At 43.2% G+C, this 14,075-nt stretch overlaps 2 protein-coding genes across 4 annotated transcripts in view; both read right to left on the bottom strand.

The window, feature by feature from the left end:
* The window catches only part of PANX1 (pannexin 1), a 59,803-nt gene extending 58,812 nt beyond the window's left edge, over nucleotides 1-991 (bottom strand). Inside the window, exon 1 of the mRNA XM_050758917.1 lies at nucleotides 327-991. Coding sequence (XP_050614874.1) covers nucleotides 327-507 — 181 coding nt within the window. The 5' untranslated portion in view covers nucleotides 508-991. The remainder of the gene's footprint in view (nucleotides 1-326) is intronic.
* A 7,543-nt stretch (nucleotides 992-8,534) lies between these two features.
* HEPHL1 (hephaestin like 1) overlaps nucleotides 8,535-14,075 on the bottom strand; it is a 115,980-nt gene continuing 110,439 nt past the window's right edge. For all 3 annotated transcript variants that reach the window (XM_050758901.1, XM_050758902.1, XM_050758903.1), the window contains 3 exons: nucleotides 11,187-11,349; nucleotides 10,647-10,715; nucleotides 8,535-10,560 (listed from right to left, as the gene is read on the bottom strand). In XM_050758901.1, the coding sequence (XP_050614858.1) occupies nucleotides 10,358-10,560; nucleotides 10,647-10,715; nucleotides 11,187-11,349 (435 nt within the window). In that variant the 3' untranslated portion in view covers nucleotides 8,535-10,357. The remainder of the gene's footprint in view (nucleotides 10,561-10,646; nucleotides 10,716-11,186; nucleotides 11,350-14,075) is intronic.

Raw genomic sequence — 14,075 nt, 5'->3', positions numbered from 1 at the left:
CGGGGACACTGCTATTTTTGGCAAATCTGGTGGCAAGGTGCCCATTCTAAGGGTGGAACATAAACTGTAAGCCACAATCCGATCAGTGGGGCATAAGGAACAAAAGAACTGAGGAGTAGGGATGCAAGCAGAGTAGACCAGGGTACCAATGAAACAAACACCTGGGCAAAGAACGCTTTGGACCATAAAACCGGGACCACTGTCCTTCCTGACGCTCACTACCATCACAGCTGGGCGTGCCCAGGCTCGGGCCTGTGAGCCGTAAAATCGCAGCTCACCGGGCCAGACCGGGGCGGCCACTCCCCTCCGTCCTGGGCGAGGCTTACCAATCGAGATCTCCTGCGCGAAGGCCAGCGAGATGAGCAGCAGCGGCAGCCCCACGGCAATGCACGTAACCATCTTGTCCACGGCCAGCTCCAGTCGCAGCCCCTTGAACTTAGGCTCGGTGGGCTCCTTCAGCAAGAAATCCGAGAACACGTACTCCGTGGCCAGGTGGGCGATGGCCATGGCTGCGGCGCGCCAGGCTCGGCCAGGTAGGACTTGGTACTACCGGCGTCGGGAGAGCTGCGCGGCTCCTTCACCCTGTCACTGGCCGGGCGTGCGGCTTTCGCTTTCCCTTTGCCTGCTCCCCAGATGCTCCCGCATCCCGCCTGCCTTTGTGTCTCGGTGCCTCCGGCTCCCAGCGACCCCGCCGGGCTCTCGCGCTCGCTGCCTCCGCCGCCGGCGGGGCGGGGCGGGGACCCGGGCGCTCCGGTTCCTGCGGTCCCACCTCGCGCGCTCAGCCGGTGTAAGTCCCCGGGGCGCGCGCGGCACTCGGATTCGCGCCTCTCCCGCGCGCCCGCAGGCGCGGGAACCACGCGCGAGACAAAGCGCTTCCCTCTGGCCCTGCGCCTACGCGTTGCCCCGGCTGCCGAAGGGGCCTCCGGGCCTGCCCTGCGCTCTCAGCCAGCCGCGCCGCGCTCTTCCGGAACCATCCGGGGAAACCGAGTACCCAGGGGCGTGGAGCTTCCGGAGACGCGGTGACGCGAGGCGGGGTGGGCGCGGCTGCATCCAGCGCCCCTCGGGCCCGCTCTCCGACAAAGGGATTTTCCCGCTGAGCGGCACCTTTGAAAATTCTCCCGTCCCTCCCGGCCGCATTCTCCTCACGTCCTGGCACCCGGGAATTTTAAAATCATTTCTGCAAGCAACTCTTTCTGTGGACGGGATGGCCCCCTTTACGCCCCACCCCTAACATTTCCAACACAGTGAAATGGGTTAGAAGGAGCTGTAAAAACTTCAAAGAAGAGTCAGTGCCGTAAAAGGCCAATCGAGCGGTGTAGACAGACGGTCCCTTGCAGAGGGAGCGCTGGACCCTTCCAGGAGCTCCGCGTGAGATGGTGGCGTGGAAACGCTGGTGAGTGTGGAGTATGACCCGTCTGAGGCCTGAGTAGCGCTGCTGGTCCCGTTTCTCTTTCCTCTGCCATCCCAATCAGAGCCTTGTTCTGGGAGCCAGCAGGGGGGCGGCCTGCAGGTAGCTGGGTGTTGAGGCTGCAGAGAGCTGCTTCTGAACAGCTCACAGGAAGTGGATGATAGAAAGACAGGAGGAAATACTCTGACAAGTGTCCACGGAAATTAAGGCTGTTGAGGTAGAAATAATTCGATTTATCGGAAGCTAAATGTGAGGATCCACCCAAGAAGACTTACCAGCAAAGTTGGGCATGTTTCAAAATGTGTTTTACACGTTGGAAGGGTTTTAGAAGAAAGTTTAGGAAAAGGGAGGAGGACCCCTCATGTCGGAGTTGGGTTTTTTTTCATCGGAGGATGCGGTACACAGGTTACAGTCACGGGCTTCGGGTGACAACATACAGTCTAAAATGTTTTGTGCACAAGAAAATCAAAGTTTCTATGATTCAGAAACAAGTCAAGTGTTCTTTTCAATGTCAGTTTTTACATATTAATCAGTACATCAACAGTTCGAGGAACTGACAAAAAGATTTCAAAGACTCACAGATTTTTTTACTCAGGGACAGACAGGATCTAAGCCATGAATCATAAGACCTTTCTCAGATGGCTTAGTTTGGAAGCCCCGTCAAATGTGACATGTAGGTTATCACCAGCAACATCTGAAGCAGGCAGGACCTGCAAGCACGAGGGCACCTTGGGGCAGGGCTTGGCTCTCTTCTCTGTGGGTCCACAGATATAAGCCTCAACTCCCACATGTACTTCTCCATCCCAGCCTGGCCGCTGAACACGCATCCAAGAGGTGGCTCATAGGGGCTTCAAAATCAATGACCAGGACTTCAGTCTTCATCTTCCCCTTAAATCTGAACTCCGTCTTCCCCATCTTACTAAAGGTACCACCAGCCACCCGTCTACCCAAGTTGGAATCCTGGAGTCCATCTTTAACACTCCATCTCTCACAGCTGCCATAACCAAGTGTCAAATTCTCTTACTTCTCTCTCCTAAATATAGCAAATCTGACACCCCACCACCTGCACTTCCAATACCCAATTCAACTCACCATCCTGTCTCCTAATCACATATAGGAAATATGTGCGACAGGGTCCCCATCCATTCTCCTCTACAGCTGCCAGGATGAGCTTTTCAAAGCTCCAGTCAGATCATCTTTTCTACTTAAAGTGTACATTGTTTTTAGCATAAAATACAAATTTCTTAGCATGGCCTCTGCCTACCTCACCACCAGCTTCACTGCTTTCCTTTCAGTTCTTCAAGTTAGCTAAGCCCCTGGCCTCCTCCAGGCCTTCCCACCCAAAACACTCCCCACAGTGGCCTCTTTGCCTGGCCCACCTTTATTCACCCTCCTGGCCTCAGCTCAATGTCACTTACCTTCCCTAAGTAGACAGACTAGATTAGGTCGCTTTGTGAAATTCTCCCATAATACTAGCAACACTAATTACTAGCTGTGAGTCTTGGGGAGTTCTTTGACTCTCCTGTGTGTCAGTTTTCTCATCTTTAAAAAGGTCGTACCTCTTAGGACTGTGGTAAGGACCAAATGAGTTAACACATGGGTAGTGCCCAGTGCCAGTGCCTGGCAACTTGTGAATCTAGGTACGTATCATCTGTCATTGTTGCTCTCTATTTTTCCTTCTTAAAAAATAGTCACAATTACAACTCAACAAATATTTATTCATTTATTTAGTGTTTGCCATGCCTTTATATGATCGACTTCTTGAGGGTAGGTCCATGCCCATGTGTAGCACTTTTATCCTCAACACTTAGCACAAATGCCTCGCACAGAGTTGATGTTTTAATTCATAGTATTAAATAAATGTCTGAAGGCATCTGAACACTTTTTAAAGCTGGCCCAATTCACACTCACTTATCCATACATTCCAGGCATATATTAGAGGCTGGTGATGGGCCAGTTCTACGCTGAGTGGATGGGGAAGCAGAAATGAAATGAATACATTCCATTTCCTCAAAGACTTATGGCTTAGAGAAATAAGGCATGTACACAATTAACTATAATACAAGGTAGAAAGAGTGATTATTGTGAAAAGTGGGGTATACCAAGGGAGGTGCAGAGAATAAGTAGGGCCTGGGAGAATGTGTCAGTTGGGACATTCAGAGCTGGGACAGGGGCTTTCTGGGAGTGAGGAAATCATGAGTGCCATTTCCCTTCTCTCCTTGCCAAAATCTACTCATCCCATAGGCTCAAATGACCCCTTTTTAGGAAGCCTTCCAGGATCCTCCAGTTGTAATGAATCCTTCCCTCCCTTGTTGTTCTCTTCCTCTGGCTTAGCAGTTAGTTCATTCTGCCTTCTGTGATGGGATGGTGGATTGCGTATCTCTTTTTTCATTACATATCAATTTCCTCTGAGGATCTGGGCTGAATCTCAGCAGTTGCATAAATTGCCCTCAGTTTTGGCAATTTTTTACTTTCAGTATGATGCCATTCTACTTTCAATGAATTTAAAATAGAAGCCAGATGGAGAACTTGTTGGGAAATAGGATGTGGAGCCACCGGACACTGGTGTAGGGCCAAGTCAAATATGAAAACTTGGGTCAGAGGAAGTAGTTCGGATTTTTTTCAGTAGGCATTAGGGGGTTTCTGGAGGGGAGGAATATAAAGGATGTTGTGCTTTAAGATGATTAATCTGCCAGCCATGTGTACAATGGACTGTAATGCAGAGAGTGGAGATGGAGAGGCTGGGTAAGAGGCTGTCAAAGTTTTGCAAAGGAGAAGTAACAAGGGCCCAAACTGGTGCTGTGGTCTAGAGGATAGAAATGAGTAGCACAGAAGGGTGTGATAGCTAAGGGAGCCATTTTTCCTACTGTAAAAATCAAATCAGACAATCTGACATGTGCCACCATTCTTTGGGGGTAATGAGAAGGTAAGACCCTGAGTTCAACTCCTGGGTTTGTCACTTACTTGATATGTAACTATGGCTGTGTCCCTGGAAATCTGTAAGCCTCAATTTCCCTATTCTCCAAATAGGGATAATGCTTCCTACCTCTTGAGTTGTTCTAAGGATTAAATGTGATAATATATGTAACAGTACCTGCCACATTGGTGGCATTTAGCATTTGATAGCTGTTATTACCAACCACAGGACTTTAACATGTCAAATGAGAGTGTAGATAACATTGTTTTTTTAAAACATAGACTTATCACTTGAGGCCAGAAGTTCAAGACAAGCGTGGGCAACATAGAAAGATTCCATCTCTACAAAAAGTTTTATTTAAAAAATAGCCAGGTGTGGTGGTGTGTGCCTGTAGTCCTAGCTAATCTGGAGGATAAGGCAGGAAGATTGCTTGAGCCTAGGAGTCTGAGGCCACAGTGAGCTATGATTGTACCACTGTACTCCAGCTTGAGTGACAGAGCCAGACTCTCTCTCTGCACACGCGTGCGCATGTGCGCGCACATACACACACACACTCCCCCCAGAGAGTTCCCATATACACCATTCCTGCATCCATTCTACACATGACTGGCAGATTAATCATCTTAAAGCACAAGACCTCTATTATTGTTGTCTTACATTAGCATGGTATATTTCTTACAAGAAATGAGATATCGATACATTAATTAAAGTCCATAGTTTATTCAGATTTCCTTAGTTCCCCCTAATATCCTTTGTTCCAGGAGCCCATCTAGAATACCATAGTATGGTTCTTTCATCAGCATGTCTTCTTAGCTCCTCCTGGCTGTTTCTCATGCTTTGTTCTTGATGAAATCACTTTTTTATAATTAGAACATACACTTAGGGATTAAATCACGCATCCTCCTCCCATGTCCACCCTGCCTCTCCCCTTGTCCCAGTATCATTTGTTAGAAGGAAGCCAAGGTGGAGGCCAGGTGCGGTAACTCACGCCTATAATTCCAAAACTTTGAGAGGCCGAGGCCAGTGGATGACTTGAGGCCTCGAGTTCGAGACCAGCCTGGCCAACACGACCAGCCTGGCTGACCATGTCCCTACTAAAAATACAAAAGCTAGCCGGGTGTTAGCCAGGCGTGGTGGCACATGCCTGTAATCCCAGCTACTCAGGAGGCTGAGGCAAGAGAATCACTTGAAACCAGGAGGTGGAGATGGCAGTGAGCCAAGATTGCACCATTATACTCCAGCCTGGGCAACAGAGCAAGACTCTGTCTTAACCAAACAAACAAAAAAGAAGCCAAGGTAGGTTGTGAACCTCATAGCCAGTCTCTTAGAACTCTGTTTTACTTGTTGGAGACCCTTGACATTTGAATATGAGAGCTTTTGAAACCAAAACAGTCTAAGTCAAAATAGTGAAGTTCAGTAGACTGCCTAATCTCTTTATATATTCATTCATTCATTCAATAAATATTTGCTAATAAACTATTGTGTATTTGTACTATGATCTCTGCTGGGGATGCAACAGTGAGCTAAACAGGTCAGGGGTCCTTGCTTCCACAGAGCTACATTCCAGCCAAAGAGGCAGACAAAACTTAAGCCAACAGACATAAAATGATTATGTCCTGTAATAAGTGCTGCAAAGGAAAACAGTGAAGATAGTAAATAACAGGGGGAAGGACCCACTTTAGAGAGGGAAGTTAGGGGAACCCACATGTGAACTAGAAAAGCTAGGAGAGTATGATATTGAATACTGAGTGTCAACTTGATTGGATTGAGGGATACAAAGTATTAATCTTGGGTGTGTCTGTGTAGGTGTTGCCGAAAGAGATTAACATTTGAGTCAGTGGACCGAGGAAGGCAGATCCACCCGTAATCCATTGGCCACAGTTTAATCAGCTGCCAGCAAATATAAAGCAGGCAGAAAAATGTGAAAGGGAGAGATGGGCCTAGCCTCTCAGCCTACATCTTTCTCCCGTGCTGGATACTCCCTGCCCTCGAAAGTCAAATTCCAAGTTCTTCAGATTTGGGACTTGGACGGGCTCTCCTTTTTCCTCAGCTTGCAGACAGTCTATTGTGGGACCCTGTGATCATGTAAGTTAATACTTAATGAACTTATATATATACATACACACACATATATGAGTTTATATATCATTATATATATTATATTTTATATGTTTTATATATATTTATATAATATATATTATATATCATTATATATATAATGATATATATCCAGCTTGGGTGACAGAGCCAGACTCTATTTCTACAGGCACACACACACACACACACACCCCCAGAGAGTTCCCATGTACCCCATTCCTGCATCCATTCTACACATGACTGGCAGATTAAGCATCTAAAAGCACAAGACCCGTATTATTATCCTCTTACACATATATATATTCTGTCCCTCTAGTAGAACACTGACTAATACAGAGAGGGAATGAGGAAGCTAGAGAGAGAGAGCATTCCAGGCATAGAAAGCAGCATGTGCAAAGGCCCTGAGGCAAGAAAGAACTAGCAGGGTATAGGAGCAGATGAAAGCTTGAGCAGAGTTGAAGAAGTTGGAGGAGTGGGCATGGGCCAAGTCAAGCTGGGACTTAAAGACAAGGTAAAGAGTTTGGATGTTATTAAAAGTGCAATGGGAAGACAGTAAAGGGTAGCGACCAGAGAAGGGATGAAATTTGGAAAAACACGAGGCAATGTGTGGACAGTGGTTGAAAGGAGCAGTAGTGATGATGGAGAGGCTGACCCTACTCAAGCAAGATTTGTGTGAATCTGCAGCCCAAGGTCAGGGTTAGAGAAACACATTTTGAATTTATTCACAGAAAAATGGTTTTCCAATCATAAGGATGGATAAAATAAACTATGGAGTAGCTGGTGACACATTACCACAAACTTGGTGGCACACATTTCTTCTCTTACAGTTCTGGACCTCTGAAGTCCAAAATCAGTTTTAAGATATCTGCAAGGCCAACCTCCCTCTGGAGGCTCTACAGGAAAATCCATTCCCTTACCTTTCCCAGCTTCTGGAGCTGCATTCCTTGCATTCCCTGGCCCATGACCCCTTCCTCCATCTCTAAGCAGCATAGCATCTTGCCTCAGTTGTCACATTGCCTTCTTCTTCTGTAGTCAAATCTCCCACTGCCTCTCTTTATAAGGACACTTGTAATTACATATAGGGTCAATATGGATAATCCAGTATAAATTTCCTATCTTCAAGGTCCTTAAAGCAATCATACCTGCAAAGTCCCTTTTACCACATAAGGTGACATTCACAGATTCAGGGATTAGGACATGACATCTTCGGGGCATTATTCAGCCTACCACAGAGGGAAAAAAGAGAAAAGAGAACCCAGTGTCAAGTTCTGAGGCATGCTAACATTTAGGTCAGACAGAGGAGAAGGAACTAGCAAAAGAGATTGAGAAGGAATAGTCATTGAGGAAGAAGGAAGCCTGGAAGAGAGTCATGTTGCAGAGCCAAGGGACTAGAGACTCTGAGTGTTCAGAAGGAAGGAGCTGTTTCTTGTTGCTAAGAGGTTGAGTAAGATAAACATGGAGAAGAAGCCACTGGAAATGGCATCATGGTTGGTGATCTCTACCACAGCAGATTGGGGCGTGGGGGCTGGGCACGCTGGATTGAAAGTCATCAGAATGCGCTGAGGAATTCATGGGGTGAGGTGATACAGGGACCAAGTGTGAATACCTCCATGTTCTGCTATCAAAGAAAGAGAGAAACTGGGTCGGAGGGGGTTATAGAGTTAAAGAAGACAGCTCATTGTTTTCTGTTTTTAGTGGCGGACATTGCTGATGTCCATAGAAAGATGCAGGAGGAAAAATGGACACCCAAGGTAATGAAGTCCTTGAGAAAGCAAGAAGCAGTGAGGCCCAAAGTCAAATGAAGAGACTGCCCTGCTAGGAGCAGGGACACTTGTATTTTAACAGGAGGGAAAGGTGTGTGTAAGTGAAGGCGTGAAGGCCAAGTTGATTTTCTCAAGAGTGAGGCTGAGAACAAGGAGTGTAGTTATGTTTGAGGAAACAATGTTTGAGAAGTCATATTATTTGTGGAGATACATTATTTTGTTTCTTTTCCTCTAACAAGTATCATTGGCATAGTCATAGCTCCTAAATATCTAAAAATTAATTCCCCTTTAGCCACCTCCCCTAGTTCAGTGATAGAAAATTTTAAGTGAAAATAACCATGCAAATAGCCACGTTATAGGAAACTTTATTAAAACGAGAAATGATGCAATCAAACTACTTTGTGGTTTTGTTTTCATTAAAAAAATAAACTGAAAAGAAAAAAAACACAACAACTTGTCTTACTAAGGTGGGTAATAAATAAGGCATTTACCATAATTATTATGAAATTGCAGCCTACACATGTATGAAAACTGTAGAACATGTACTATGAAATCACATTGTCCACGGTTAGCAGACTGAAATTCAAAAGCTTTTGTGTATGGTGTTTAATATGACATTCAAGCAAACTATGAACAGAACTATTAGCATTTGTATCCTTTTATGTTAAGACTATAGCTTCTATCCAATTACCCATTTCCCCTCATCAAGATGAAGATGAGACAGTATGAAAGGCCCCTCCACCAGAATATTTCTTAGCTCCTTGTCATTCACTTTGACATTCAAATGACCCACTGCTAAGGCAGGCATACCAGTATCACTCATCTAGCATTGGCATTGGCATCTCAGGGCATCTCACCCAGAGCTAAAAGCAATTTCTCAGTCTTGTAATAAACAATGTTGCTTTTATCAATCTTACACCTAATGTCTAAGTATAGGACCATGTAGATTGCTCATAATGGGTTGAGTTTTGTTGTTCAATAATTTTTTTTGCATTCAAACCTTGGAAATTATTTATTAATTTTCAAAGCTGGTTTAATGGTTTAAGAGAATCTGCCACCAAGATTATCTTTTTCTCACCTTTTCTTTTCCTTTTTTTCTCCTTCCATAAAGGGGTATATCTTTAAAAAGCACAGAATGTAGGATCTTCAGAGGTCCCTTCTCCTATCCAGTCACCTACATTGATAAATTCCTCCTGGTGTTTCTCATACAATGAGAATGTTATTATTTCATAGAAGATGGAGACTTGTAAAGATTTCCTCTAACTGATTGAAAAAATCAAACTCCAAATTCGAGCCCGGACTTGCCTCCTGCAAAGCTTCCCTCCCTTATAGAGAACTTGCTCTAAACTCTCAGGGAGTCCCTGCTTCATAAAGGGAGAGCCTAACATGTTTTACAACTTTCAGCCCTCCCACAGTCTGAAGTAGAAATACAATTTCTCTACTTGATTTTTGAAAGTACAAACATTGCCATAAAAACATATTGTAAAAACATGTAGATATTCAAGTATTTCTACAGGTTTGAATAAAAACAGCAGCAATTAAACAAAAAAAAAGCTTATAACTTTGCTTTTTATAACAAGCAGTGCACAGGCTATTTATATCAAAGAGGAAAAGGCCAGGAGAGCTGGTTAAAGCCTCCAAAAAATTTATTTGGTCTAATTCTCAGCAGACACTGACTTAGACATTTCCAAGAACTCCTAAGAAAGATATTTTCCATAGAACAACAAAGGGATGCATGTTATGCAACAATGTTGAAAAAGTTAAATGTCTGAGGCACTCTAACTTTTTCTAGAAGCTGTTCATCTAGAAACTGGTGGTTAGCTAAGAAAGCACTGTTTAATCTAGGAATTATAAAAGATGGAATATAAAGATATCTTTCTGAGGGTCTCCCATTCAGTGAATCCATCCAGAGAACAGACTAAGAGTTGACATTCTCAGCCATGCCCATTCTCCTTTTTCTGTGTTTTATACCTGAGGAGTATTCACAGCCCGTTTAAAAATAAATAAATAAAAGCAAATTGCTTTGGATGATGTTTCAGAGGATCAGAAGGCTGATCCAGGATACAGTGTCAACCTTCCTTGGTGAGTGATGCCTTGGTCCAGTTTCCCTGTTGGCTGCCATCTGGCCAGCTGTGGGACATCACCCTTTCCTGTTGAGGGAGACCAGATGGTTCATAGAGCATCCGTGGGGAGAGCACAGGACTGGACTTGCTGGTAATCTGTCTGCTTAATTGCAGAGCGGAGTCTAAGGGAGAGAATCACCGTGGCGATTAGAAGGAGGAGTCCAATGATGAAAAGGATGACCAAGGCTGCCTTAGCTCCCGTTGGACCCAGATTCTTGCCAAAGAAATAGAGCTCCTCCTTGCCAGGTCGTTCTGTGAAAAAGATAAACTTGTCAGGCCCCTGCCATTCTTGAGGAGTGAAATGTTGACTCATTTACATGGGGAGAGGGTATCATTACCGTTAGATGGCACCGTGGCTGGGTGAGATGCCCCTCCAGGAGATGTGGTGGAGTAAGGAATCCTGTTGTCTGCACAAAGAGAACAAGTTGATTGTTTTATTAACAACAGAAGGGGGTTCTTTTCATGACATGAGTCATTTCATTTCACCGGCGAGGACTTATTCCGTCAGCATCTGCCAATCATTTATGGATTCTTACTGTGCTACTTCATTCCCATGTACATGCTTTCCTGCCCCGTCTGTCTTTCCCACTTCTGCTCACCCACTGAGTCTATCTGGAGCATCATGGCCTCTGTGAAACTTTGGCTCATATCCTCCAACTGTTACCCATTCCCTCCTACTGCTGCCAGTAAGCCCTGTACTCTGCATTCTGCTACGGCACATAGCATACTTGATTATAGTTACATATTTACATATATGTCTCTCTTACTTGACTCTGAGCTTGTTGAGGGCTATATCTGGGTTTTTATCATGCCTCCTGTTTTCAGGGTCTACAGGAAGCTTGGTGCCATCATCTGGCATCATTGACAGATAACAGTACCTATGTTACGAAGGACCGTGTAGGTTGTCTCCATGCCAGCATGGATGTGGTCAGACACATGACAGTGTAGCAGCCATGTCCCTGGGTGATCTGCAAACAGTTCAATGGTTTGGAATGTCGCAGGAAAGAGATCATACACATCTTCTCGGTAAGATTTATCTATCTGCAAAAACGTTTTAAAAAACAACAGCTAGTAGCCTTCTTTGCTCAGAACAGCAAGAAGAGAAAGAAGAGCAAAAACAAATAAAACCCACAGTAAGCAAAAGGAAGGACTAAGAAAGAGCAGGAATCAAGAATAGAAGTACAATAAAGTCAAAGAAATCTAAAACTGATTCTTTGAACAGATCGATAAAATCAATAAACTCTGTAGTAGCCAGCTTCCATGATGGCCCACAATGATCCCCACCTCCTGGTGTTCATAACCTTTGTAGTTCCTACCTACATTGTATAAGGGTTGGTATGTGCAATCAATAGCATGTGGAAGAAGTGCTGGCATTCCAATTCCAAGATTAGGTTATCATTACTTCTGTCTTACATATTCTCTCGCCCTCTTCTCTTGGATAACTCACTGGAGGAAGCCAGTTTTCATGTCTTATCCACATGATCAGGAGTTGAAGCCTCTAGTCAACAACCATATCAGTAAGTTTGGAAGTAGATCTTCCAGCTCCAGTCAAACCTTTGAAAACTGCAGCTCCAGTCAACATCTTGATTGCCTCCTCATGAAAGATTCTGAATCAACCAACTAGCTAAACTGCTCCCAGATTCCTGATGCAAGAATTACTCTAAGTTTAGAGTAATTTGTTATGCAGCAATAGATAACTAATACAAATCTCTGGACAGACTAACCAAGGGAAAAGGGGAAAAGACACATTAGAAATACCAAGAATGGCGGCCGGGCGTGGTGGCTCAAACCTGTAATCCCAGCACTTTGGGAGGCCGAGATGGGCGGATCACGAGGTCAGGAGATCGAGACCATCCTGGCTAACACGGTGAGACCCCGTCTCTACTAAAAATACAAAAAACTAGCCGGGCGAGGTGGCGGCGCCTGTGGTCCCAGCTACTCGAGAGGCTGAGGCAGGAGAATGGCGTGAACCCGGGAGGCAGAGCTTGCAGTGAGCTGAGATCCGGCCACTGCACTCCAGCCTGGGCTACAGAGCGAGACTCCGTCTCAAAAAAAAAAAAAGAAAAAAAGAAATACCAAGAATGAAAGTGAGGACATCATTAATATCTTACACACATTAAAAAGGAAATACTGGACAAACACCTCTTATCCATAAATTCTACAACTTAGAGGGTATGAACAAATTCCTTAAAAGACACAAACTCCTGAAGATTACTCAAGAATAAATTGATAACCTGAATAGCACTATATTTATTAAAGAAACAATTGCTTCAAAATATTCCAACAAATTAAACTCCAGATGGCTTTATTGGCAAATTCTACCAAACATTTAAAGGATAAATAATACCAATTGTAAAAAAACTGTTCTAGAAAATAGAAGAGGAAAGAACATTTCCAACTCATTTTATGAGGCCAGCATTACTGTGATACCAAAACTAAACAAATGCTTTGCAAGGGAAAAAAGCTACAATCAATACTCCTCATGAACATAGATACCATCATTCATAACAAAATACTAGCAAATCAATTCCACAAAAAAGAATAATACATCATGACCAAGGTTTATCCTGGGAATGAAAAAGTGTTTTAAAACTCCAAAATCAATAAATCTAATTCAGCAATGGATTAAAGAAAAAGCATCTGATCATCTCAATAGATGCAGAAAAACCATTTGATAGAATTTAACTTTTGTTGATGATCAAAACTCTGAGCAAATTTAGAAGGAAACTTCCTCAACCTGATAATGGGATCCACAAAAAAGCTGCAGCTAACTTTGTATTCAAAGGTGAATGACTAAATGCTCCCCTTGTAAGATTAAGAACAAAGTGAGGATGTCCACTTTCATCACTCATATTCAAAATTGCACTACAGGCCCTAGCCAGTGCAATAAGACAAAAGAAATGAGAGACATACAGATTGAAAATAAATGAAGCCATGTCTATTCACAGACAACATGATTGTCAGCTTGGAAAATCCCCCTAAAATCTACCAGAAAACTATTGGAACTAAAGTGAGTTTAGCAAAGATGCAGGATACAAGGTCAATATGCAAAAATCAATTATATTTCTAAATATTGACAATAAACAACTATAAATTGAAATAAAAACACTATCATTTACACTATTACCAAAGCCTTTTATATACTTAGTTATAAATAAATATAAGAAAATATATGCAAGATCTCTATACTTAAAACTACAAAATGCTGATGAAACAAATTAAAGAAGAGGTAAATGATAGATATACCATGTTCATGGATTGGAAGCCTCAATCTTGTTATGTCAGTTCTGTCCAACCCATTGTATAGATTTAGTGCAATACCAATCAAAATCCCAACAGGATTTTAAAAATCAAAATCAACAAGTTATTTCTAAAATTTATCTGGGAAGGCAAACATCTAGAATAGCTAAAACAATCACCATCTGATTTTGAGACTTACTGTAACACTAAAGTAGTCAAAACATTGTGACATTCAAGAAAGGGCAGACTATAAACCAGTGTAATGGAAGAGACAGCCCAGACATAGACCCACATATATGTGTTCAATATGATTTTGACAAAAGTGAAGAGTCAATTCTGTGGGAAAAAAAGAAAATCTTTTCAATGAGTGGTGATGGAACATTTGGACATACATATGAAAAAAAATGAACCCTATTTCATAAATTGAACCACATAAGAAAATTAAAATGTATCAGAGCCCTAAATATAAAATCTAAAACTATAACACTTCTAAAAGAAAACAAAGACCTTTTTTGTGACCTTCATTC

This window comes from Macaca thibetana, chromosome 14 (genome assembly GCF_024542745.1).
Source record: "Macaca thibetana thibetana isolate TM-01 chromosome 14, ASM2454274v1, whole genome shotgun sequence".
Taxonomy (NCBI): domain Eukaryota; kingdom Metazoa; phylum Chordata; class Mammalia; order Primates; family Cercopithecidae; genus Macaca; species Macaca thibetana.
This window is presented reverse-complemented; position numbering and strand designations above follow the sequence as displayed.